This window comes from Choloepus didactylus, chromosome 20, assembly GCF_015220235.1.
Source record: "Choloepus didactylus isolate mChoDid1 chromosome 20, mChoDid1.pri, whole genome shotgun sequence".
Lineage (NCBI taxonomy): Eukaryota > Metazoa > Chordata > Mammalia > Pilosa > Megalonychidae > Choloepus > Choloepus didactylus.
In genome coordinates, this window is record NC_051326.1 from 17,157,071 (window position 1) to 17,182,913 (window position 25,843).

Genomic DNA, 25,843 nt, shown 5'->3' on the forward strand with positions numbered 1-25,843 from the left:
TAAAATTTACCGTTATTTTATGTAATGGTAAAACTGCTGCCAATTATATTTGTAGGAAGCTGTTGATTGCCAGGTATCTTGCAACTTCAGAGTTATTAATTGGAAAAAAAAGTGCATCTTAGAATCAGTGAAATACAAGATGTTTTTCTGCAGTGTTTTTTGTCAAAACAAGATTTCCCAAAGGAAATTTTTAGTTTCTGTGGATTAGTATGACTTGAATGTTAGTTAAAGTATACCACAGTGTAACCTAAATTATGTACTTGGAGATCAAAATTAAGCAGTTAGGTAATTTAAAGAGAAAACAAATATGGGATAAATATTCACTACTGTAATTTGAACATTTTAAATTCACACATTAGTCTTTTGACTTCCTTAATCATGATTACCATCAAATTGCAACTAAATTTTGGTAATCTAAGAAGTTTTTATTACTGGATGTGTTAGGGTTCTCCAGGGAAACCTAGAGAATCAATGAGAGATATCTCTGACTATAAAATTTATAAAAGTGACTCACGCAGCTGTGGGTATGCACAAGTGCAAATTCTGTAGGGCAGTCAGCAAACTGTCAACTCCAAGGAAGATGTCCAATGAACTCCTCAGGAAAAGAACTGGCAACTTTGATGAACTCCTCAGGAAATGAACTGGGATCTTCGACAAACGTGTTCTATGAAATCCTCGGGAAAGGAACTGACAACTTCCACGAACTCCTCAGGAAATGCTTCGCTGGGCTGCCAAAGAAGTGAAGGTCCTCTTATCTGTCTGGCTTATGAATCTTCAACTGATTAATTGGATTAAATCCAGCCAGCTGCATTCTCTCATTGTGGAAGACACGCCCTTCGGTGAGTCATCAGTCACAGCTGCAGCCAGTTGACTGATGATTTAATAAACCAGCCTGTTGGTTTATTAACCAGCCACAAACATCCTCGCAGCAACTGTTAGGCCAGTGCTTTCTTGACCCGACAGCGGGGTACTGTTACTTGGCCAAGTTGACACATGAACCTAACCATCACACTGGAGAATCACAACAAATTGTGAAAAAAATTTTAACAGCCAAAAATGTTTTTTGTCTTATCCATTGTTGTTATCTCTGACCAATAATACATAATAGGGCTCTTAAATATTTGTTGAATTAATAAATTTTCTAAATAATTATTTTCAGCTATGTAATTATTTGTCATCTGTAAACGACTAGAAATCTTTAATCCTTTGAGGCAAATACCCCCCCCCCCCAAACACACACACACACACTTAAACTAAAATTTTGGACTTGATGATAAAATTACTTATTTAGTCATCATTTCCCAAGTTTAAAACTGATGCCAAGCTTAAGAATTGTTCCTATTATGGGGAAATAAAACTAAACTAGTATTCTAAATACTTCATAAAGTATAAAGTTAGTGTCTTTTTTGATCTCAGAAAAATCCAAGTGTGCATCAAGGTAATAATTGATGTTTGAGAGCTAGTACTAATGTAGAGGGATGCTAAGTTCCCACAACAGAAGCAGTTCTGTTGATCATTATTTTGAATTTCAGGAATGGTTTAATTAATTAGCATGTTAGCACTAAAGTACATTTGAACGTTGTCTCTGCTTCCTCTTGTGTCTCCTTTTTTGTTACTTTTGTTGTTGATATATTCATGGAAATTAGTGATTATCCAGAACCTAAGGCAAATTAGGCATTAGTTCTTAAAGAACTTCATTAATGCTTTTCATTTTTCTTGAAAAATAATTTTTATGGACATTTGTGCTCAAATACGTACTAATTACAGGCAGGTAACTTTGTTCCAGGTATAAGAGAGCATTGGTAAATATTTGAGAGAGTAATATTAATGAAATATATCAGATTAGGTTTGTGTGTGTCTTTTTTTAAGCCTGTCTGGTTGACATGAGAAATTGTAGCAATTTTTAGCAAGAAATGTGTGGACTCAGTTGTAAAAATTGGAAATGGGACGTATAAGGGAGTATATAGAAAGTCTGTTTGTTAAAAATGCTTTTTACTTAGGATCAAATGAGAGCCAGTTGTATATTTAAAGATTAAAGGGAAAGAACCAGTGGAGATAGGAGAGGAAATGATTACAAAGTTCCGTTCTATAGGGCAAGTAAGGAATTCCCCTCCCCCCATTCACCATTCCAACCCACTCCATCCTGGAAGTTACTGGGGAGCTATTTTATGGACATTGCTCATTCATGTTAAAAATGCTTTACTCCATCTAAATAGCCTGAGAGTTTTTTTTAAATATAATGCTTTATTGTGAACATAATTTTAATTTTTAATTTAATAAAGAAATATTTGGTACCTTTTAATATTTGTTTTAATTAGAAAATGGAGGTTATGATTGCTGAAATTCTTGAGAGTGCTCGTAGACCAAGTATGTGTACGTATAAAGCCAAATCAGCTACTACTGTCAACTACTTAATCTTTCTTTTTGCATAGCTACTGTTTCTTAGTGATGCTATTCTGGCCTCCTCCTAGATGTAGAAGCCAGTAGGCCAAACCCTCATAGATGCTGTCTCTGAAACCTTTTCAATCTAGTAGTCTCTAGGCATCAAGTTAGACACTGAAAAGCAAAGAAGAGGACTGCATTTTGGTGGCAGCAGGCTTGAGTAGCATCATCAGGAACCAGCAGCAATAGAGGGAGAGAGACAGACAACAAAGCCATAGAAGAACCTCACTGTTAGCCATAGGACACAACAGGGTATCTAGTAGACGTTTGCTGCCTTTGTGGCTTTTCATATCTTCAAAGTATGGGCATGACTTTTTAAAGGATTATTATAACATGGATACATTATAGAAGACTGACCTTTTTTTTTTTCACTGTTTAATCAGTACGAGGATGTCGTCCAGGAAAGATTGTGCAGATGACTGAAGCAGAAGTTCGGGGCTTATGTATCAAGTCCCGGGAGATCTTTCTCAGCCAGCCTATTCTTTTGGAATTGGAAGCACCATTGAAAATTTGTGGTATGTACATGGGTAAAGTTGGTAACAGTCTCTTTTGAATCATTTAGGTTTTTTTTCCATATTTACATTTGAGAATGATCTGGAAAAAATGAAATATTTTTGTATAAAAGATTTAAAAATTTTATCACATACAATTATATAAAACTGAAACATTCATAAAATAACAGACAAGAAGAAAATATTTTCTACGTATATAACAGCCATTCACATTATATAATTTAATAAAGAAATATTTGGTACCTTTTTATTAGAAATAGTTATTAGAAATAAGGAAAAAACAATACAATAGAAAATGTCAAATATAGGAAGAGACAGATCGAATTCATGTGGCTAATAAATACCACATCTTCAGCCTCAGTAGTAATCAGGGAAATTCAGTTTAAGCCCCCTTCCAAATCAGATTGCAAAAAATGTCAAAGATTGATTACTGGTGTTGTAGAGGATGTGGAGAAATGGGCATTCCAGTACACTGGTTAGAATGTAAACAGATACAGAATTGGGGAAGCTGGGGTCAGTATAGCAGTGTCCATGGTTGTCTATGGATGTGTGATCATTTTGATTTATTTTGAAGATGATATTACTTTGCAATTTGTATTTGTTCTTTTAGGCCTTACAGTGGCTTTTGGCCAAAAGCAAAAAACTTAGGACCTTAAGTAGAGTGATGTCATTGTGACAGCAAGAAAAATTGTTGCACAGGAAGTAGAATTTTTCTGTAGTTCACATAAAACCAGCAGGAAGTGTGGTATAAATACTGAATCATACAGCCTTTGATTTGATAATGCTGATGCCCTCTGTAATGGTTATTAGTGTTTATGATGTATCTTTTATGGGTTTACCATCATCTTTTTCTCAGTCAAGGATCATTTGCTTTATGTAAAGATTTTCATATACTGCATGTTTCTTAGTGATCCACATTCAGCACATAATCTGCAGATGCTTAGCGTGCTCTTTATTTTTTATTTTTTTTTTTTTTATCATCATTTTATTGAGATATATTCACATACCACGCAGTCATACAAAACAAATTGTACTTTCGATTGTTTACACTACCATTACATAGTTGTACATTCATCACCTAAATCAATCCTTGACACCTTCATTAGCACACACACAAAAATAACAAGAATAATAATTAGAGTGAAAAAGAGCAATTGAAGTAAAAAAGAACACTGGGTACCTTTGTCTGTTTGTTTCCTTCCCCTACTTTTCTACACATCCATCCATAAACTAGACAAAGTGGTGTTTGGTCCTTATGGCTTTCCCAATCCCATTGTCACCCCTCATAAGCTACATTTTTATACAACTGTCTTCGAGATTCATGGGTTCTGGGTTGTAGTTTGATAGTTTCAGGTATCCACCACCAGCTACCCCAATTCTTTAGAACCTAAAAAGGGCTGTCTAAAGTGTGCATAAGAGTGCCCACCAGAGTGACCTCTCGGCTCCTTTTGGAATCTCTCTGCCACTGAAGCTTATTTCATTTCCTTTCACATCCCCCTTTTGGTCAAGAAGATGTTCTCCGTCCCACGGTGCCAGGTCTACATTCCTCCCTGGGAGTCATATTCCACGTTGCCAGGGAGATTCACTTCCCTGGGTGTCTGATCCCACGTAGGGGGGAGGGCAGTGATTTCACCTTTCAAGTTGGCTTAGCCAGAGAGAGAGGGCCACATCTGAGCAACAAAGAGACATTCAGGAGGAGACTCTTAGGCACAAATACAGGGAGGCCTAGCCTCTCCTTTGCAGCAACCGTCTTCCCAAGGGTAAAACTTATGGTAGAGGGCTCAACCCATCAAACCACCAGTCCCCTATGTCTGTGGTCATGTTAGCAACCATGGAGGTGGGGTAGGCGAATACCCCTGCATTCTCCACAGGCTCCTCAAGGGGGCACTACATCTTTTTTTTTTTTTTTTTTTTCCCTTGTTTGTCTTTTTTCTTTTTTTTTTTTTTTTTTTTTTTAACTTTCCCTTCTTTTTTCAAATCACCTGTATGAAAAAAAAAGTTAAAAAGAAAACAAACATACAATAAAAGAGCATTTCAAAGAGACCATAGCAAGGGAGTAAGAAAAAGACAACTAACCTAAGATAACTGCTTAACTTCCAACATGTTCCTACTTTACCCCAAGAAAGTTACATAATATAGCAACATTTCAGTGAACTTGTTCCTACTACAACCATCAGAAATTAACAGACCATAGTCATTTCTGGGCATCCCCAGAACGTTAAATAGCTTATCTGTTCTTCCTGGATTATTGTTCCCCCTTCCTTAATTGCTCTCTACTGCTAGTTCCCCTACATTCTACATTATAAACCATTTGTTTTACATTTTTCAAAGTTCACATTAGTGGTAGCATATAATATTTCTCTTTTTGTGCCTGGCTTATTTCGCTCAGCATTATGTCTTCAAGGTTCATCCATGTTGTCATATGTTTCACCAGATCGTTCCTTCTTACTGCCGCGTAGTATTCCATCGTGTGTATATACCACATTTTATTTATCCACTCATCTGTTGAAGGACATTTGGGTTGTTTCCATCTCTTGGCAATTGTGAATAATGCTGCTATGAACATTGGCGTGCAGATATCTGTTCGTGTCACTGCTTTCCGATCTTCCGGGTATATACCGAGGAGTGCAATCGCTGGATCGAATGGTAGCTCTATATCTAGTTTTCTAAGGAACTGCCAGACTGACTTCCAGAGTGGCTGAACCATTATACAGTCCCACCAACAATGAATAAGAGTTCCAATTTCTCCACATCCCCTCCAGCATTTGTAGTTTCCTGTTTGTTTAATGGCAGCCATTCTAACCGGTGTTAGATGGTATCTCATTGTGGTCTTAATTTGCATCTCTCTAATAGCTAGTGAAGCTGAACATTTTTTCATGTGTTTCTTGGTCATTTGTATTTCCTCTTCAGAGAACTGTCTTTTCATATCTTTTGCCCATTTTATAATTGGGCTGTCTGTACTATTGTCATTGAGTTGTAGGATTTCTTTGTATATGCAAGATATCAGTCTTTTGTCAGATACATGGTTTCCAAAAATTTTTTCCCATTGAGTTGGCTGCCTCTTTACCTTTTTGAGAAATTCCTTTGAGGTGCAGAAACTTCTAAGCTTGAGGAGTTCCCATTTATCTATTTTCTCTTTTGTTGCTTGTGCTTTGGGTGTAAAGTCTAGGAAGTGGCCTCCTAATACAAGGTCTTGAAGATGTTTTCCTACATTATCTTCTAGGAGTTTTATGGTACTTTCTTTTATATTGAGATCTTTGGTCCATTTTGAGTTAATTTTTGTGTAGGGGGTGAGGTAGGGGTCCTCTTTCATTCTTTTGGATATGGATATCCAACTCTCCCAGCCCCATTTGTTGAAAAGACCATTATGGCTCAGTTCGGTGACTTTGGGGGCCTTATCAAAGATCAGTCGGCCATAGATCTGAGGGTCTATCTCTGAATTCTCAATTCTATTCCATTGATCTATATGTCTATCTTTGTGCCAGTACCATGCTGTCTTGGCAACTGTGGCTTTATAATAAGCTTCAAAGTCAGGGAGTGTAATTCCTCCCACTTCGTTTTTCTTTTTTAGAGTGTCTTTAGCAATTCGAGGCATCTTCCCTTTCCAAATAAATTTGATAACTAGCTTTTCCAAGTCTGCAAAGTAGGTTGTTGGAATTTTGATTGGGATTGCATTGAATCTGTAGATGAGTTTGGGTAGAATTGACATCTTAATGACATTTAGCCTTCCTATCCATGAACATGGAATATTTTTCCATCTTTTAAGGTCCCCTTCTATTTCTTTTAGTAGAGTTATGTAGTTTTCTTTGTATAGGTCTTTTACATCTTTGGTTAAGTTGATTCCTAGGTACTTGATTTTTTTAGTTGCTATTGAAAATGGTATCTTTTTCTTGAGTGTCTCTTCAGTTTGTTCATTTCTAGCATATAGAAACATTACTGACTTATCTGCATTAATCTTGTATCCCGCTACTTTGCTAAATTTGTTTATTAGCTCTAGTAGGTGTATCGTTGATTTCTCAGGGTTTTCTAGATATAAGATCATATCATCTGCAAACAATGACAGTTTTACTTCTTCTTTTCCAATTTGGATGCCTTTTATTTCTTTGTCTTGCCGGATTGCCCTGGCTAGCACTTCCAGCACAATGTTGAATAACAGTGGTGACAGCGGGCATCCTTGTCTTGTTCCTGATCTTAGAGGGAAGGCTTTCAGTCTCTCACCATTGAGTACTATGCTGGCTGTGGGTTTTTCATATATGCTCTTTATCATGTTGAGGAAGTTTCCTTCAATTCCTACCTTTTGAAGTGTTTTTATCAAAAAGGGATGTTGGATTTTGTCAAATGCTTTTTCAGCATCTATTGAGATGATCAATTGATTTTTCCCTTTCGAGTTTTTAATGTGTTGTAATACATTGATTGTTTTTCTGATGTTGAACCATCCTTGCATGCCTGGAATGAACCCCACTTGGTCATGGTGTATGATTTTTTTAATGTGTCTTTGGATTCGATTTGCAAGTATTTTGTTGAGGATTTTTGCATCTATATTCATTAGGGAGATTGGCCGGTAGTTTTCCTTTTTTGTAGCATCTTTGCCTGGTTTTGGTATTAGATTGATGTTAGCTTCATAAAATGAGTTAGGTAGTGTTCCATTTTTTTCAATGTTTTGAAAGAGTTTGAGTAAGATTGGTGTCAGTTCTTTCTGGAAAGTTTGGTAGAATTCCCCTGTGAAGCCATCTGGCCCTGGGCATTTATTTGTGGGAAGATTTTTGATGACTGATTGGATCTCTTTGCTTGTGATGGGTTGGTTGAGGTCTTCTATTTCTTCTCTGGTCAGTCTAGGTTGTTCATATGTTTCCAGGAAATTGTCCATTTCTTCTACATTATCCAGTTTGTTGCCATACAGTTGTTCATAATATCCTCTTATAATTTTTTTAATTTCTTCAGGATCTGCAGTTATGTCACCTTTTTCATTCATTATTTTGTTTATATGGGTCTTCTCTCTTTTTGATTTTGTCAGTCTAGCTAGGGGCTTGTCAATCTTGTTGATCTTCTCAAAGAACCAACTTTTGGTGATATTTATCCTCTCTATTGTTTTTTTGTTCTCTATGTCATTTATTTCTGCTTTAATCCTTGTTATTTCTTTTCTTCTACTTGGTTTAGGATTGGTTTGCTGTTCATTTTCTAGCTTCTTCAGTTGATCCATTAGTTCTTTGATTTTGGCTCTTTCTTCCTTTTTAATATATGCGTTTAGTGCTATAAATTTCCCCCTTAGCACTGCTTTTGCTGCATCCCATAGGTTTTGGTATGTTGTGTTCTCATTTTCATTCGTCTCTATATATTTAGCAATTTCTCTTGCTATTTCTTCTTTAACCCACTGATTGTTTAGGAGTGTGTTGTTTAACCTCCAGGTATTTGTGAATTTTCTAGGTCTCTGATGGTTATTGACTTCTAATTGTATTCCATTGTGGTCAGAGAATGTGCTTTGAATAATTTCAATCTTTTTAAATTTATTGAGGCTTGTTTTATGTCCCAGCATATGATCTATTCTGGAGAAAGTTCCGTGAGCACTAGAAAAGTATGTGTATCCTGGTGATTTGGGATGTAATGTCCTGTAGATGTCTGTTAAATCTAATTCATTTATCAGATTGTTTAGGTTTTCAATTTCCTTATTGGTCTTCTGTCTGGTTGATCTATCTATAGGAGAGAGTGATGTGTTGAAGTCTCCCACAATTATTGTGGAAACATCAATTGCTTCCTTTAGTTTTGCCAATGTTTCTCTCATGTATTTTGTGGCACCTTGATTGGGTGCATAGACATTTACGATTGTTATTTCTTCTTGCTGAATTGCCCCTTTTATTAGTATGTAGTGGCCTTCTTTGTCTCTCAAAACATCCCTGCATTTGAAGTCTATTTTATCTGAGATTAATATTGCTACACCTGCTTTCTTTTGGCTGTAGCTTGCATGAAATATTTTTTTCCATCCTTTCACTTTCAATTTCTTTGTGTCCCTGTGTCTAAGATGAGTCTCTTGTATGCAACATATTGATGGTTCATTTTTTTTGATCCATTCTGCGAATCTATATCTTTTAATTGGGGAGTTTAATCCATTTACATTCAACGTTAAAACCGTGAAGGCATTTCTTGAATCGGCCATCTTATCCTTTGGATTATGTTTGCCATATTTTTCCCTCTCTCTATTAATATCCTTTATTGTACCCATACCGAATCTCTTTAGTACTGAACCTTTCTCCAAGTCTCTCTGTCCTGTCTTTGTTTCTCTGTCTGTAGGGCTCCCTTTAGTATCTCCAGTAGGGCAGGTCTCTTGTTAGCAAATTCTCTCAGCATTTCTTTGTCTGTGAAAAATTTAAGCTCTCCCTCAAATTTGAAGGAGAGCTTTGCTGGATAAAGTATTCTTGGCTGGAAATTCCTCTCTCTCAGAATTTTAAATATATCGTGCCATTGCCTTCTCGCCTCCATGGTGGCTGCTGAGTAGTCACTACTTAGTCTTATGCTGTTTCCTTTGTATGTGGTGAATTGCTTTTCTCTTGCTGCTTTCAGAACTTGCTCCTTCTCTTCTATGTTTGACAGTGTGATCAGTATATGTCTCGGAGTGGGTTTTTTTGGATTTATTCTATTTGGAGTTCGCTGAGCATTTATGATTTGTGTATTTATGTTGTTTAGAAGATTTGGGAAGTTTTCCCCAACAATTTCTTTGAATACTCTTCCTAGACCTTTACCCTTTTCTTCCCCTTCTGGGACACCAATGAGTCTTATATTCGGACGTTTCATATTATCTATCATATCCCTGAGGTCCATTTCGAGTTTTTCAATTTTTTTCCCCATTCTTTCTTTTATGCTTTCATTTTCCATTCTGTCATCTTCCAGGTCACTGATTCGTTGTTCAACTTCCTCTAGTCTTGTACTATGAGTGTCCAGAATCTTTTTAATTTGGTCAACAGTTTCTTTAATTTCCATAAGATCATCCATTTTTTTATTTAGTCTTGCAATGTCTTCTTTATGCTCTTCTAGGGTCTTCTTGATTTCCTTCATATCCCGTACTAGGGTCTCATTGTTCATCTTTAGTTCTTTGAGTAGCTGCTCTAGGTGTGTGTCTTCTGGTCTTTTGATTTGGGTGCTTGGGCTTGGGTTATCCATATCGTCTGGTTTTTTCATATGCTTTATAATTTTCTGTTGTTTTTGGCCTCGTGGCATTTGCTGTCCTTGATAGGGTTCTTTTAGGGTTTGTAGACCAGTTGAAGTCCTTATCTCTAATTTATCAGATCTACAGCTTCGTGGAGTACACTTTCTCTAACTAACCAGCAGGTGGCGTCCACGAGCCACCTGTTCTCCACAAGCCAGATCTCCCCTGCTTAGCCTTTTTGGTGAGTGGGGGAGTGAGTCTTGTGGGGCCCAATTGGTGTCCCAAGCTTGCGTGTGTAGTTGGTGTTGCCTGCCCTGTATGTGGGGCGTGTTTCTGGGCAGTCGGGGAGGGGGGGTGGCCCTAACAATCAAATCTCCCTGATGATCCTAGAGTTTTAAAGCTACTGCAATAGTCTAATCCTTCAGTTCAGTCCTGCCACAGTTTGTCTCTGCCACTGACCCACAAGTCTTTGGTATTGGCGTATGGCTCCTGAGACTTGCAAGTGGGCCCCTCTTCCAGGCTGTGCACCCCGGGTCCTCTGTTGAGGGATGACTGTGCTATGTCACAGGTGAGTGCCGTCCCCCCAGGGCAGTTCTGGGCTGCTGGGCTGTGTTGGGAGGCTCCCAGTCTGCTCAAATGATGGCTGAATGGGGCTCTGTTAATTCACACTGCTCCCCCTTCCCAGCTCTGGGACATTCAGCTGAGGTTGCAGGGAAGGCTAATGTCCACGCCCAGTTTTGTGGTGTGTGCCTGTTATTTGAAGCACTTCCGTCACACTGGGTTGTCTGGGGCAGCTCTGGGCTATGGGGCTGGCGATGGGCAGGAGTGTTTCCTGTCCACCAGGATGGTGGCTGTGAGCGGACACCCCCCTTTTCTTGGGAAGTTGTGTTGTTTAGTGAATTTTCTCAGCCACTGGATTATTGCCTTTTGTCTCAGAGCTCTCTTAGTTCTGCTCTTGACTTGACGTGTCCAAATTTCAATTCTTTGAAGCTTTCTGTATTGAGCTTCTTAGAGTAATTGTTTTAGAAAAAGCAAAAAGGATTTAAAAAAAAAAAAAAAAAAAAAAAAAAAAAAAAAAAAAAAACGGCCCTCCTCAGAGATCTAATGGGTTATTGAAATGCTAATAGACAAAGCAACCAGGGCCATTAAGGAAAGGTGCCCTGGGCAGAGAGATCAGCCTTGCTTCGGGATTTGCATATGCGCCTCAAGGCCTGATCTCCGCCCTTCCCCTTTCTGTGTTCACCAGAACTCCAAAAATCCTCTGCTTTTACTTTGGAGCTTCTCGTGTTGTTTTCCTTCTATGCCCGTCTCCTCTCTGCTGGGCTGGCTGCTCTCAGAGTCTCTGGTGTCTGGCCTCAGTCTATCTATGGTTGGAGTTTGAATCAGTAGAATGAGTTTCCGATGAGAGCAGCCACTGCAATTCTCCCTTCTCCTTCCTGGAGCTGACAGCCCCTCCTCCCCCGGGACTGAGTCTGGCAGGGAGGGGCGCGGGTCCCCTGGCCGCAAAAACTTACAGATTTCGCTGATCTCAGCAGTTCCACGTTTTCATGAGTGTTGTATGAAGTATGCCCAAAGACAGATTGCTCTGTGGTGTCCAGTCCACGCAGTTCCTGGCTTTTTACCTACTTTCCTGGAGGAGTAACTAAAACATACAGCTCACCAGTCTGCCATCTTGCCCCGCCTCTATCGCGTGCTCTTTAAATACTTTTTATTCTCTTTCTTCACATGGCTTATTAAATCATGTGCTTGGTGCTCCTTGGCACGGCAAATGACGTATTAGCCAGGTAAATGTTTGTTGAGTAGATGAATAAATTAGCTTTGAGTATCATTTACTTAAGAGGTAGTAGTTTGGAATTGTGTGGAAATGATTGATCCCTTCTGTGATGTTAAATGAAGCAAATATAGTTATTTATAGGTGATCTTAAAAATAATGATTTAAAATCTCAAGGAACTCTTTAAAATGCTTTAATTTAGAAATAATTTGAGTATAATAGAAATTATTTTTCTAACTTCTTGCTGTTTGTCTTACTATTTGGTGTAACAACATTACCTAAATTAAATTATCAGAGAATAAGACTAACTGTATTAGTTATCTACTATTGGGCAACAAATTACCCCCAAAGTCTGTGGCTTTAAACTACAGCATTTATTTATTTATTTCTTATCTGACAGCTTCTGTTGGTCAGGAATCTGGGAGCAACTAAACTGGGTCTTCTGCTTCTGGGTCTCACAAAGCTGCAGTCTGCTGAGTTGAGCCAACATTCAACTGGGGACGGATTCAGTTCTTGTGAGCTGTTGACTGCAAACTCCCTCAGTTCCTTAGTACATGGACTTACCCATAGGTCCGCTTATAGCATGGCAGCTGGCTTCGTCAGCACAGGCATAACCAAGAGGCAAGAGAGAGTGCAAGCAAGACAGAGGCTTTTGTAATCATCCTATCTCTTTTGCTGTATTGTTAGAAAAAGACAGTAGGTCCTGCCCACACTCAAGGGAAGAAGATTGATTACACAAGAGAATGAACATTGGGAACCACTTCATTTGAGCTGCCTACCATCGTCTGCATTTTCTAAAACTAACTTTTTCTATTTTTAGGAGATATTCATGGACAGTATACAGATTTACTGCGATTATTTGAGTATGGAGGTTTCCCACCAGAAGCGAACTATCTTTTCTTAGGAGATTATGTGGACAGAGGAAAGCAATCTTTGGAAACCATTTGTTTGCTATTGGCTTATAAAATCAAATATCCAGAGAACTTCTTTCTCTTAAGAGGAAACCATGAGTGTGCTAGCATCAATCGCATTTATGGATTCTATGATGAATGTAAGTAAAAATAAAAACTTCAAAAAGTAGTTAATGGAAAAATTCTGTAGTAATTTTCCAGTTCAGGAGAGTTCTTTTGGTTTTTTTGTTTGTTTTGTTTTTCCCAAAATATGCTTTATTAGGCATAGCCCAGGAAGAGAGCTTTTAATGGAAGAGGAACCTGAAACTGGGAAATGTTTTAATGAATTAAATTGGTTCCTCAGGCTCTCTCTGGTCATAATAGTTTCAGATCGACTGCAGCTTACCTCAGGTAAAGGGGCCCTCTTTTAATTAGTTTATGTAGCAAAAAAAGGTATTCTTTTTTCATCAGTAAGAAATCATTTATTTGCTCTTTTGTAACAGTAGCATTTCCAAGTGCTATTGCTAAATTTCCCTAACTACATTCAAGTTTGGTCTTGTAGTTTTGCTAGATAGAATACGGGAGTGAGCATGTTTAGTTAATTGCAACAGAATAAATTGCAAAGATTTGAATTACAGTGAATTTATTATTTTTCCTGCCCAATTCCCCATTAGGCCTTTTTTTCCCACCCTTAGTATTAGTATAGTAGAGTCCTGTTCAAACTCTTTGATTCATACAATCCTATACTTGAAAAATGTTTGTGGTATATGCCAGCACCATTCTAAACACCGGCAATGCAGCAGTGGAGAAGACAGATGATCTCTATTCTCATGGAGCTTACATTCTAATAGAAATGATTCTACATTTGATTTTTATATTCCATTTTTATTTTTGAGGTATAGTAAATGGTTTAGAGCGTTTAGAGCATAGAAAGTAGGTGGCATTTTAACTATAGCCATCTTCTTAAAGCTACGTCAAAAATAGAGGTATACTCTTAAAGTTGAAATCTGGGCTTGAATGGTCAACCTTCTTGAGGGTATAAATGACATCAAATGAAATTATGAGAGCAGCTTGTAAACTCTGTTTTGAGTTATTCTTATGAGAGGCAGGCTACAGCATAGAAACATAGGAAACTAATACTTGTGTTTTTCATCTCTACCCTGGGTTAGTTATTGCAACTTACTGCCAAATTCAGAAATAATGAGGAACTATAAAAAGATATATACTTGAGGCCCTCTGTTGTAGCTATTTAGGCTAGGCTATGGGAAAATTACTGCCTTTGTATCTTTATACTATAGTGCCAAGTTGTATTTCATTCAAAAGTGAGTATCATTTAAATACTTGGAAATTCTCCTTTCTTGAAAATAAGTTCACACTGTGTTACTCAATGCATTGGAGTCAAAATGGACAGTCTCCAGAGGCATTCCTTTCCTGTGTGCTTACTTATTTGGCTAGGTATTTACCTAGTTCACACATTGAAGGGAAAAAAGAAATTAGTCTGTTCAGCTATTCCAAAATTGCTATATTATACTGAACTTAAAAGACAAAATTTTGCATTTATTTATTTTATAAAACAATGGTCTTTGAAGTCTTTACAGCATTACTGAAGAGTAGTGAATATTTGTTATATTTGCTACCTTTTTTTTTAAAAAATACAGATAACTGATTATAAAAAAACAGTGTTAGATAAACATAAAAAAGAATAATGGAATCATTCCTTTTCCTTCGGTTTGAAAGATAAAAGTTTTAGATTTACTCATGCCATGATTAAATATATAGATTAATATATTAATGTTTATGTATAGATAGTTTGCTATTTCCTATTTATTCTATCTGCTTATTCTTTTTACAGGCAAACGAAGGTTTAATATTAAATTGTGGAAGACTTTCACTGATTGTTTTAACTGTCTGCCTATAGCTGCCATTGTGGATGAGAAGATCTTCTGCTGTCATGGAGGTAGACTAGTAAATTTGCCTTATGGATTTTTCTTATTGTGGAAACAAAGTAGTCCCTGTGTGAAAACTCAAGTGATTAAAAGTATTTTAAACATGGCTGAAACTTCTTTTAGTAATTGCAAATTTAGGTTTATTAAAAAATATGAAAACTTAGTGCTTATCTTTAGAGAATTTCAAATATAGAGGATAAATTGAGTTTTGTTTGAACAAATTTTTTCCTTTTTCTTCTTTGACTCAAATTTTCACGGATACCTCTTGAAGGAAAGATGAAATCTCCCTGCCTATATTAAATACCTTTTATAAGAATACAAATATAATTGAGTTTAATATTTACAGAACATGGCATATGTAATATGTCTCCTTTAGTCCTAAAAACAGTTTTTTGATTGAATTGTGTTACTCCATGTGACCTGCAAAATAAGCTTGAAAATATAAAAATTCATTTGAAAAGTTAACCTACGTGTCTAGCGTTTGGCCAGATGCCACGAAAATACATGGGATAATATATGACCTGGCTATCTTGCAGAACCTAAAAACCTATTGATAAAATTTATATTTATGAAACAAATATTGACTCCAAAGAGGGACCTGATTCTCATTCTTCAGGGAAAGGAAGAAAGAATTGTTGAGAGCATTTAGGAAGCCTTGGGTTTTGGAGGAGAGAGAAACTTCAGAAAGGTGAAAAAGATGTGAGACAGTGTTTCTGCATTGTCTGATTCAGGGACTATGTGACAACTGGACCAACTAGAATGTTAAGTACACGTTGGAGAATAATGGGATCAGAATATAGAGAGATTTGAAGACTCTGCAAAGGAGTTTGTGTTTTGTACAGAGAAATAATTTAATGAAAATAGTGTAAAAATAGTATATGTGAAAAGAATTGAAGTGGGAAAAGGCTAAAAGGATAGATGCACTTGTCTAGGCATGAGATAATAAATGGTTTATTCTCTGACAACATAATTCATTATATAGACTGAAACATACTCCAATAGATACTAAATACTTCAGGAGTTCTAGCTCTTGCATATTTGTTTAGTTAAAGATAAAAATGTAACAGGAAGGAAACTGTTCAGTTCCTTTCCATGTGTTGTTACTTGGTTTGCCTACCAGAGAAAAACAATTGTTTGTATTTTAAAGATTGCGAAGTATTTTCATGTGCTTTTTCTTGTTTATTCTTTTGTTGGGTAGTGAATCATGTCCCCCTCAAAATGCATGGTCCAGTCCCAGCTCCTGGTTTTGTGGGTGTAAACACATTTCTAAACAGGACTTTTGAAGATTTATTAGTTAAGTATGCCCAAATTGAATGAGGGTGGGCCTTAATCCAATAGGGCTGAAGTCCTTATAAGCAATGGAAATTGGACACGGGGCAGGAAGCCACAGAGAGCCGTCAGAGGCTAGACCTCAACAGAACTCAGAGGAAAGGAAAAGACATAACCATGTAATGGAAAAGCCAAGGAACCTCAAAGATTGCTGGCAGCCAGGGGGAGATACCATCCCCAGGAGGAAGCAAGCCTTCTCCCTTCTGAAACCGTGAGCCAATAAGTTCCTGTTGTTAAGTCAACATATTGTATGGAATTTGTTTTAGCACTTAGGAAACTAAAACAGATTTTTGGTACCAGAAAGTGGGGTGCTGCTATTGCAACTACCAAAAAATGTGGAAACTGCTTTGGAATTGGGCAATGGGTAGAGGCTAGGAGAATTGTGAGGTGCTTAATAGAAAAGGCCCGGATTTCACTGAAAAGACTGTTGATAGAAATGTGATGTTAAAGGTACGTCTGATGAGGCTTTAGAAAGAAATGATGAATGTGTTATTGGAAATAAGAAGAAAGGACATCCTTGTTATAAAGTGCCAGAGAACCTTATGGTCTGATATGTTGAAATGGGAACTTTTAAGTGATAAACTTGGATATTTAGGTGAGGAGATTTCCAAGCAAAGTACGTAAGATGTAGCCTGGCTTCTCTTTGTAGCTTGTAGTAAAATGCAGGAGGAAAGGGATAAGCTGAAATTAAACTCTGAAGCACAAAAGGAACCAGAAATTGATGATTTTGCAAATTCTCAGCCTATCCAGATAGTGTAGTATGAGACTTGGACCAGAAGTGGCTCTATCAGGGACCTTCCTGAGCTTCCAGGAAAGGAAGTCCCCAGAGAATGGGATTCTGTATTGGTTAGGGTTCTGTAGGGAAGCAGAATCAACAAGAGATATCTATAAAATATAAGATTTTATAAAAGTGTCTCATGCAACCGTGGGTATGCACGACTTCAAATTCCACATGGCAGGTAGCAAACTGGCAACTCCAGTGAAGATGTTCAGTGAACTCCTCAGGAAGTGCTTCACTGATTAGGTGAAGAAGTGAAGGTCTTCTGTCTCCCTTAAAAGTCTTCAACTGATTGGATTAAATCCAGCTGATTGCACTCTCATTGTGGAATACACGCCTCATTGATGTAATCAGTCACAGCTGCAGCCAATTGATTGATGATTTAATAAACCAGCCTGCTGGTTTATTAACCAGCCACAAATGTCCTTGTAGTAACTGTTAGGCCAGTGCCTGCTTGACCAGATACCTGGGTATCATCACCTGGCCAGGTTGACATACCACAGATTCCATGGGAGGATTTAACTGAACAAACTTTGCTGAGGAGGGTCTGGCTGAAATGGATCCAGTCAGCCATTTTAGTGGAAGTCAGGATTAGAAATGCATTTATCCAGGAAGGATTTTTGGAAAGTTCTATTGTCCGATGGTTTTGACTTGCTTGTACTGCATACAGAGCCAACAAGGTTTTTGAAAAAGTTTTTATGAGCAGAACCACTGAGAGCCAGGACTGGAAGAAGTAGAGAAGGGATAAATTTAAGGAAAAATGACTTGAAGGAATGAATGATGGAAGCAAAGGTCTGGACTGAAAAGGTCTCCGTGGGCCAAGAGAGCAGGCCCACCCATGTGTGTGGAAAGAGGAGGTCCGCCCCTGTACTTGGGACAGGCTATCTGTCCCGGCACTTGGAGTGGTGGGCCTGGCGCCCTGTTGTTCAAGGAGAGGGCTGATACCCCAGTGCTCAAGAGATGATGGAACCTGTGCCCCATCATTCGTGGAGAGTCTGGCAGCCATTCTGATGGCTCAGAGAGTGGGTCCTATATCCCAGTGGTGGGGAAAGGTTGGGGCTGCTGTTCCAGGAGGTCTGGAGGACAAAACATTGATCCACAGATGGCTCTCAGACGTTAAGTTCTAAAGGAGATTTTCCTGCTGGGTTTCAGCCTTGTTTGGGACCTGCGACCCCTGTTTTCCTTCCAATTTTTCTCTTTTAGAATGGGAATGTTTATCCTGTGCTTGTCCTACCATTATATATTGGATGCAGATAACTTATTTTCTAGGTTTCACAGTTCCTTCATGCAGGAATTTTGCCCCACAATGGATCACACTCATAGCCAGACTCTGACTTTGTACCTAAGATTGTTACTGAAATGGCTTAAGGCTTTTAGGATGCTATGATGGAATGAATGTGTTTTGCATGTGGGAAGAACATGTCTTTTGAAGGTCCAAAGTATGGACTATTGGGGATTGAGTCATGTCCCCCACAAAACGCATGTTAAGTAGTCCATGCCTGGTCCTGTGGGTGTAAAGACGTTTGTTTGTAAATATGACCCTTGAAAATGTTGCTGGTTAAGGTGTGCCCAAACTGAATTGAAGATCGGTTGTAATCCAATATGGCTGAAATCCTTATAAGCAAAGGAAATTAGACACAGAAAGGGAAGCCATGAGGAACAGCCTGAAGCTGGAAGCCAGTGGAACCTAGAAAGAAGATGCTACCATGTCACTGAAAAGTCAAGGGACCCCAAAGATTGCCAGCTAGCCAGAAGAGAGCAAGCCTTTTAGCCTCTGAAACTGTGAGCCAGTGAATTCCTATTGGGAAGCCAATTCATTGTATGGTATTTATTTTAGCAGCTAGGAAACTGTAACACCTTTTGATCAACAGTTTGTGCCCTATGAAGATAATGAGCATTTTGGAGTGGGATGTTAAGATTAGGTAGTAAGGAAGAAGTGACAGATTTGTCAGGGAATGGTTGGAAGGAAAGAAAAAATGATGTGGTTTCTTTCCTTGAGAATATTTTTTGAAATAGAAGGGAATTTCGTAGCCCTAATATGAAAAAAAAAATGTAGAGAAGACACCTTAATCACAGTGCTCTATTTTGTTAGAGTGGGATTCATAATAACTCAACCAGACAATATTAAAAGGAACACTTGCGGTGTCTCTAATTTTATGTAGTTAATCTACTTTGATTAAATGCTTTTTAATTGGGTGACTATTAGGAATCTAGATGTCAGTCTGACTTCTTGACTTTATTTATAGGACTTTCACCAGACCTGCAATCAATGGAGCAGATTCGGAGAATTATGAGACCCACTGATGTCCCTGATACAGGTAAGTACATAACGAATTTGAATTAATGTTTTGTTATATAATGTGATGTGTTTGACACTGCAAATCTAATTATGTTTAGTGGAAATGTGATTGGTTTATATAATAAATAATAGAGCTCTTTTTTTATAGTCAATAAACTAACTAGAGATTACTTTATTTGCAATAATATAAAACATTTCACTTCCCACAAATCATTCTCCAAAGTGCAGAGCTTTATTTCAATGACATAATATGGTTCTGTCAAATATATTTTATCACAGAAGATCTTGCTATTGATTCCCTAAGAGTCCTAGCTTTCCAGATTCTCTCATTCAAATTAGCATTGGTACGCCCTTCAAATACTTATTAAATTGGTCAAAAAGTTTTTTAATTAAAATAGTCTTTTTTTAAAATTAGTTTTCTGCATCATTATAATATTTCAAACTTGTAGAGCTTTTAAGGTTCTAGGGAAGTATATTTTGAAGGTTGACTTTTCAGACATACAGAATAACTTCTTAGATGAAGTAAGTCAAAGGCAAATAAATTCCAGTTAAGGATAAAATGTTAATTAATAAAAGAGTATAGTAAAATTTTATAAATAAATGGAAAGCGCAGTTGTCATTTAACCAGACTTTTCTCTTGGCTTTAAATTTGTTACTACTCATATTTGAGTACCGTTTGCATGTACTAAGGTATCTAATCATGGCACTCAGAGTAAAATGCTGTTAAGGTCTGTTGAATGTATTTAAGTTGTGCTTCCTTTGTTCGACTTCTACTTGAAACGTCACTACTTTCATCCTACTAAAAGCATCAAAATATAAGCAAAACGGCCCTCTCCCTAGGTTCTGCCTTAACAAGCTTTCCTTTCTGTACTTCACTGACCCACTGTTACCTGTGTAATCCAACCCATCCTGGATGTGTTGTATTCATCAGTTCTTTACAAACTTGAACATGTCCAACATGAGGATTGCTTTAGATGATGAATTGTATGTGGAAAAAAGTCGCTTAACTGATAAGAGGCTTGTTCTTGATAATTTTGTGAAGGGGAATCTATTGTACCTCAAATATGGGTTGGACTGGATGATCACTAAGTTTGTTTCCCACTGATAATGAGATTCAAAGATTCTTTGGAAATAGAAGCATTAAAAAATATTGGACAAGTGCCTGAGCAAAACATGACTAAACTCTAAATTAGACTGGAAAGAACATGCATTTGGGTACTTTTCAAGTGTCACTGGATTGATTTGCTTTGTGTGCTGAGAGCCTGATGATAATTACTGTAAATGCTGCTCATGGCTAAACAGCAACCATTATAAACAGTTGTATAGATTCTCTGGTGTCAGTAAGCCATCTGAAATACTACATGTTGTAGTACCTTGCCTTACAACTTAAGTCTATAATTAAGTGTTGATTATAAAAAGAAAAAAACATGGGTTTTACCACGGATTTTGATTGTGTTTATAGAATATATTTAAACCTAATTGAAACTATTTCAATAGTATTTTATTTAAAATGATATTTTTAAAATAAGATACAATATAAATACATATTTCGAATCATTACATTTGTGCAGTTTCTGTTGATGGTGTAGTTCAAATATAAATCTTTGGTTTCAAGTGTGACACTGTAGTTTCTCTTTTTAACATTTTAGTGGGAAGATACTGAGATGCTAAAAATGGTCATTTTGAGCTTTGATGTTCTTTATAATCTTCAGAAATTTACTTTATAAATTAACACAATTCTTTGAAACATTAACCTAGTTAATTATGATGATTGCTCATTAGGAATTGAATTACAAAGCCTTGAACCTTGACTTTGAAATTATCTTCAGTCCATGAAGGTTGAAGAATTCCAGGTTGTTGTCACTACTAGTATTTCATTTTTTATGCATCCCAGAATGTCCTGTTTCTCAGATAATTGCTAAAACAACTACCTAGTTTTACACAGTTTTATTGTCACATTGAAATAGTAGTTTCTTCATGCCATGGCTTTCTGCTCAGTGCTTCATCTATGGAAATACACTGGAACATATGAACATTATAAAGCACGAAGTGTGTGTGTGTTTCAGGTTTTAAAAAATCAGCTTCATCCAGAAAGGGTTTGTGAATCAAGAACAGCTCTCCTGGGGGATTTTTTAAAACATCACAGCAGGAGTTCTTAGGAAGTATCAGTGATAGAAATTAATAGCACATTGCCACAAGGGTTTTTTTAAGCAGTTCACCTATAAAGCTGTATGGCTCAAAACTAAGAATTCCTTTCCTGCTAAGTTACAAACATTATAAAGTTAGGGTCACCCCCCAAAAATCTTAAAACTGACCCATTCTATAAAAATATCTTCCCTTAGCACTGACTTCTCACTGTTCCTTCTTTCCTCAGCACCATAGAAAAATAAAGTTGATCCTCGTTATTTACAGATTCTGTATTTGTGAATTCACCTACTCTAAAATTTATCTGTAACTTCAGAATCATTACTCATGGTACTTTCGTGGTCATTCACAGACATGCACAGGGCAGCAAAAAATTTGAGTCACCCAATGTGTGTGCATGTTCCCAGGTTAGGTCAAAAAAGACGCTGCTCTGCCTTTTTGTTTCAGCTTTCATATTGTAAAAAAAAGTATCCTTTTGAGGTATATCTAGGGCTATGTTTTTCACATTTCTTGTACTTGTGATTTCATGACTTGAAGTGTCCCCCAAGTGTAGTGCTGAAGTGCTGTCTCTTGTTCCTAAGTGCAAGAAGGCTGTGATGTGCCTCACGGAGAAAATACATTTGTTAGATCAGCTTCATTCAGACATGATTGTATATAATAGTGTTGGCCATGGGTTCAATGTGAATGAATGAACAGTCTACATAAAATGAGTGGTCTTTAAACAGAAACACACATGAAATAAGGTTATGTATTGATTGGTTGATAAAAGCATTACAAGAAGCTCACAGGAACCTAATCCCTGTATTTTCCCTAGAAGCAGTGGTTCAGTATTTGGCAGTTCAGTGTTCATGGAGACATGGAACATAACCACCGCAAATAACCAAGTTGATATTTCATTGGAATTGTATTTGATCTACAGATCAGTTTTAAGAAGGGAAACATTTTCTATTGAGGCTCAAAGGATTTTTTTTTTTTTTCCTTTTTTTTTTTTAATCATTTTATTGAGATATATTCACATACCACGCAGTCATACAAAACAAATCGTACTTTCGATTGTTTACAGTACCATTACATAGTTGTACATTCATCACCTAAATCAATCCCTGACACCTTCATTAGCACACACACAAAAATAACAAGAATAATAATTAGAGTGAAAAAGAGCAATTGAAGTAAAAAAGAACACTGGGTACCTTTGTCTGTTTGTTTCCTTCCCCTATTTTTCTACTCATCCATCCATAAACTAGACAAAGTGGAGTGTGGTCCTTATGGCTTTCCCAATCCCATTGTCACCCCTCATAAGCTACATTTTTATACATCTGTCTTCGAGATTCATGGGTTCTGGGTTGTAGTTTGATAGTTTCAGGTATCCACCACCAGCTACCCCAATTCTTTTTTTTTTTTTTTTTTTTTTAATCATCATTTTATTGAGATATATTCACATACCACGCAGTCATACAAAACAAATTGTACTTTCGATTGTTTACAGTACCATTACATAGTTGTACATTCATCACCTAAATCAATCCCTGACACCTTCATTAGCACACACACAAAAATAACAAGAATAATAATTAGAGTGAAAAAGAGCAATTGAAGTAAAAAAGAACACTAGGTACCTTTGTCTGTTTGTTTGCTTCCCCTACTTTTCTACACATCCATCCATAAACTAGACAAAGTGGAGTTTGGTCCTTATGGCATTCCCAATCCCACTGTCACCCCTCATAAGCTACATTTTTATACAACTGTCTTCGAGATTCATGGGTTCTGGGTTGTAGTTTAATAGTTTCAGGTATCCACCACCAGCTACCCCAATTCTTTAGAACCTAAAAAAGGTTGTCTAAAGTGTGCATAAGAGTGCCGACCAGAGTGATCTCTCGGCTCGTTTTGGAATCTCTCTGCCACTGAAGCTTATTTCATTTCCTTTCACATCCCCCTTGTGGTCAAGAAGATGTTCTCCATCCCACGATGCCGGGTCTACATTCCTCCCCGGGAGTCATATTCCACGTTGCCAGGGAGATTCACTCCCCTGGGTGTCTGATCCCACGTAGGGGGGAGGGCAGTGATTTCACCTTTCAAGTTGGCTTAGCCAGAGAGAGAGGGCCACATCTGAGCAACAAAGAAGCATTCAGGAGACTCTTAGGCACAAATATAGGGAGGCCTAGCCTCTCCTCAAAGGATTTTTTAAAAAGTCTGACAGAGGAGACTAATTAGGTCCTTGGCTTTAGTAATGATGAACTGATTCTAAAATATATTTGGAAAAGCAAAGGATCAAAAATTGCCTAGACAGTCCCAAAGAATAAAAATAAAATGGGTATACTAGTCTTACCAGATATAAAGACTTATTTAAAAATTCTAATGGCAGAGAACTGTGGCAAGATGGTGGAGTAGGAAGCTCCAGGAATCAGTCCCTCCACCAGAACAACTATTAATCAGGTACGAACTGTCTGAATCAAATACTTTCCATTTCTGGAGTCCAGTAGAACATTATACAGCATTCAAAGAAGAGCAGGAAGAAGAGGTTGGTAAAATACCATAAATATCAGTAAATTGTTATCCCTACACAGCGGTTACTGTTGCTCAGCCCCCACTCATAACAGCAGGCAGCAGTGGGGGTCCGGCCCCTGGTGTACCTTATTGGTACCAGAGAGACATAAAAACCCACTTCCCCAAGATCCAGCAGGTGGGGGACATGGGCTCATTGCCGAGCACTGTTTCTGACTAGCTATCTTGGGTCCCTGGGGACCCTGTTTTGAGGGCAGCCATTGTTCTAATCCACCCCAGACAGGTGGCAGAGGAGATTTAAAGACAGCATGCTTCCTCAGGGCTGTGGAGGACAGATGAAGGGATTCATTGGCTAGGCAGTGTCTGAGTCGAGAGAATGCAGCATTGGGGAGCTATGAAAGAAGCTTCTGGCACTCTTCCTGACCCCTTCCTGAGTCCCCCTCTCCAAGACAGAATGTAGCCCACAAACTCTCCCCTTGTGGTTCCCTGGCCTTGTTTCAGCTGGGAAAAACTGACTTGGGGAACTTCTCCCCAGTGTGCACTCTCTCCCAGAGTTGCCCTCCAGGCAAAAGCAGCTTGAGACAACCAAGGCAGTATTAGAAACAGTGAGTCAGTTAGCCTGGAGCAAAGGCTTACCTGCCTTAATTCCTTTTGTGGAAGACGGGGGAGAGGGAGATCTGTTTCCTGGAAAGTATAGAGGACATTCAAACTCCTGTGAACAGAGGAACTCCTAAGACAATAGCAAGCCACAAGCCCAGAAAAGTCAGGGAGAACCCGTGCACTTTGCAGTCACCTCGGGCTGACATTTTTGACAGGAGTCCTGAATGTTGACGAAGAGAACCCGCCAACCACAAAGCCAATTTGCAAAGATGGTGAAAGGTGTTTTATGCTTAGATTTGCTTGGTATTGTTAGCTTCTGACACTCAAGAAAATTTGTCATATTACCAGCTGGTTACAAATTCAAGAAACAAACCTCTTGGAATAAATTCTAGAGTTAACATGTTTAAATAATAAAATGTGCAGTTTGCAACAAAAGGTTACCAAAAAAAAAAACCCCAAAAAACAGGAAATGATGCCCCATCCAAAGGAAGAGGGTAAAATCCAGAAAACATCAGTGAAGATGGCTGGACTGTGGACCTGTGGACATAGAGGACAAAGACTTTAAAAATGATCTTCAGTATGCTCAAGGAGATGAAGGAAAATACAGAGAAAGAACTGAAAGATTTCAGAGAAACAGTCCATATAGCACTAAAGGATATCAGGAAAACAGTATGTTCATGGAGAGGAAGGAAAATACAGAAAGAACTAAAGGATATCACGAAAACAAAGAATGAAAACTATGACAATAGCAATAAAGAGAAATTTTCAAGAGGGACCAAACAGAACTACTGTAGTTGAAGACCACAATAACAAATGAAACATTCCCAGTAGAGTTTTAGCAGCAGATTGGAGATGGCAGTTGAAAGAACTAGCAAACTTGAAGACAAGATAATTGAAATGAGTCAGGCTGAGGAGCAGAAAGAAAACAGAATTATAAAAAGCAAAACTAGCCTCAGAGACTGCTGGGACATGATCAAGTATAAGAATATATGCATTGTAGGAGTTCCAGAAGGAGATGAAAGAGAGAAAGGGACAGAAGGAATATTCAAAGAAATAAAGATAGGGAATTTCCCAGACTTAGTAAAAGACATGAATATGCACATCCAAGATTCCAGAGAACACCAAACAACAACATAAATATGGAGACACATTCGCACACCTCATACCAATCAATCTGTCGAATGCAAAGGAAAAGGGGAGTTCTGAAAACCACAAGAGAAAAGTAACATGTTTATACAAAGGAGTCCCAGTTAGTTAAGTGCTAATTTCTCATCAGAAACCATGGATTCAAGAAGACAGCAGATTGAAATATTATAAAGGGCTGAAAGAAAACAGTCCCTAACCAAGAATTTTAATCCAAGATTTTCTTTCAGAAATGAGGGAGAGACATTCCCACATAAACAAAAACAGGGAATTCATCAACAGTAGACCTGCTCTACCAAATGTGCTAAAGGAAGTTCTTCAGACTGGAAGGAAAGGAAACTAGA

General features: G+C 37.8%; 1 protein-coding gene across 3 annotated transcripts in view; it reads left to right on the forward strand.

The window, feature by feature from the left end:
* Positions 1-25,843, forward strand: part of PPP1CB (protein phosphatase 1 catalytic subunit beta) — a 61,883-nt gene that overhangs the window by 23,622 nt on the left and 12,418 nt on the right. For all 3 annotated transcript variants that reach the window (XM_037812577.1, XM_037812576.1, XM_037812578.1), the window contains 4 exons: positions 2,826-2,957; positions 12,685-12,915; positions 14,607-14,711; positions 19,054-19,125. In XM_037812577.1, coding sequence (XP_037668505.1) covers positions 2,826-2,957; positions 12,685-12,915; positions 14,607-14,711; positions 19,054-19,125 — 540 coding nt within the window. The remainder of the gene's footprint in view (positions 1-2,825; positions 2,958-12,684; positions 12,916-14,606; positions 14,712-19,053; positions 19,126-25,843) is intronic.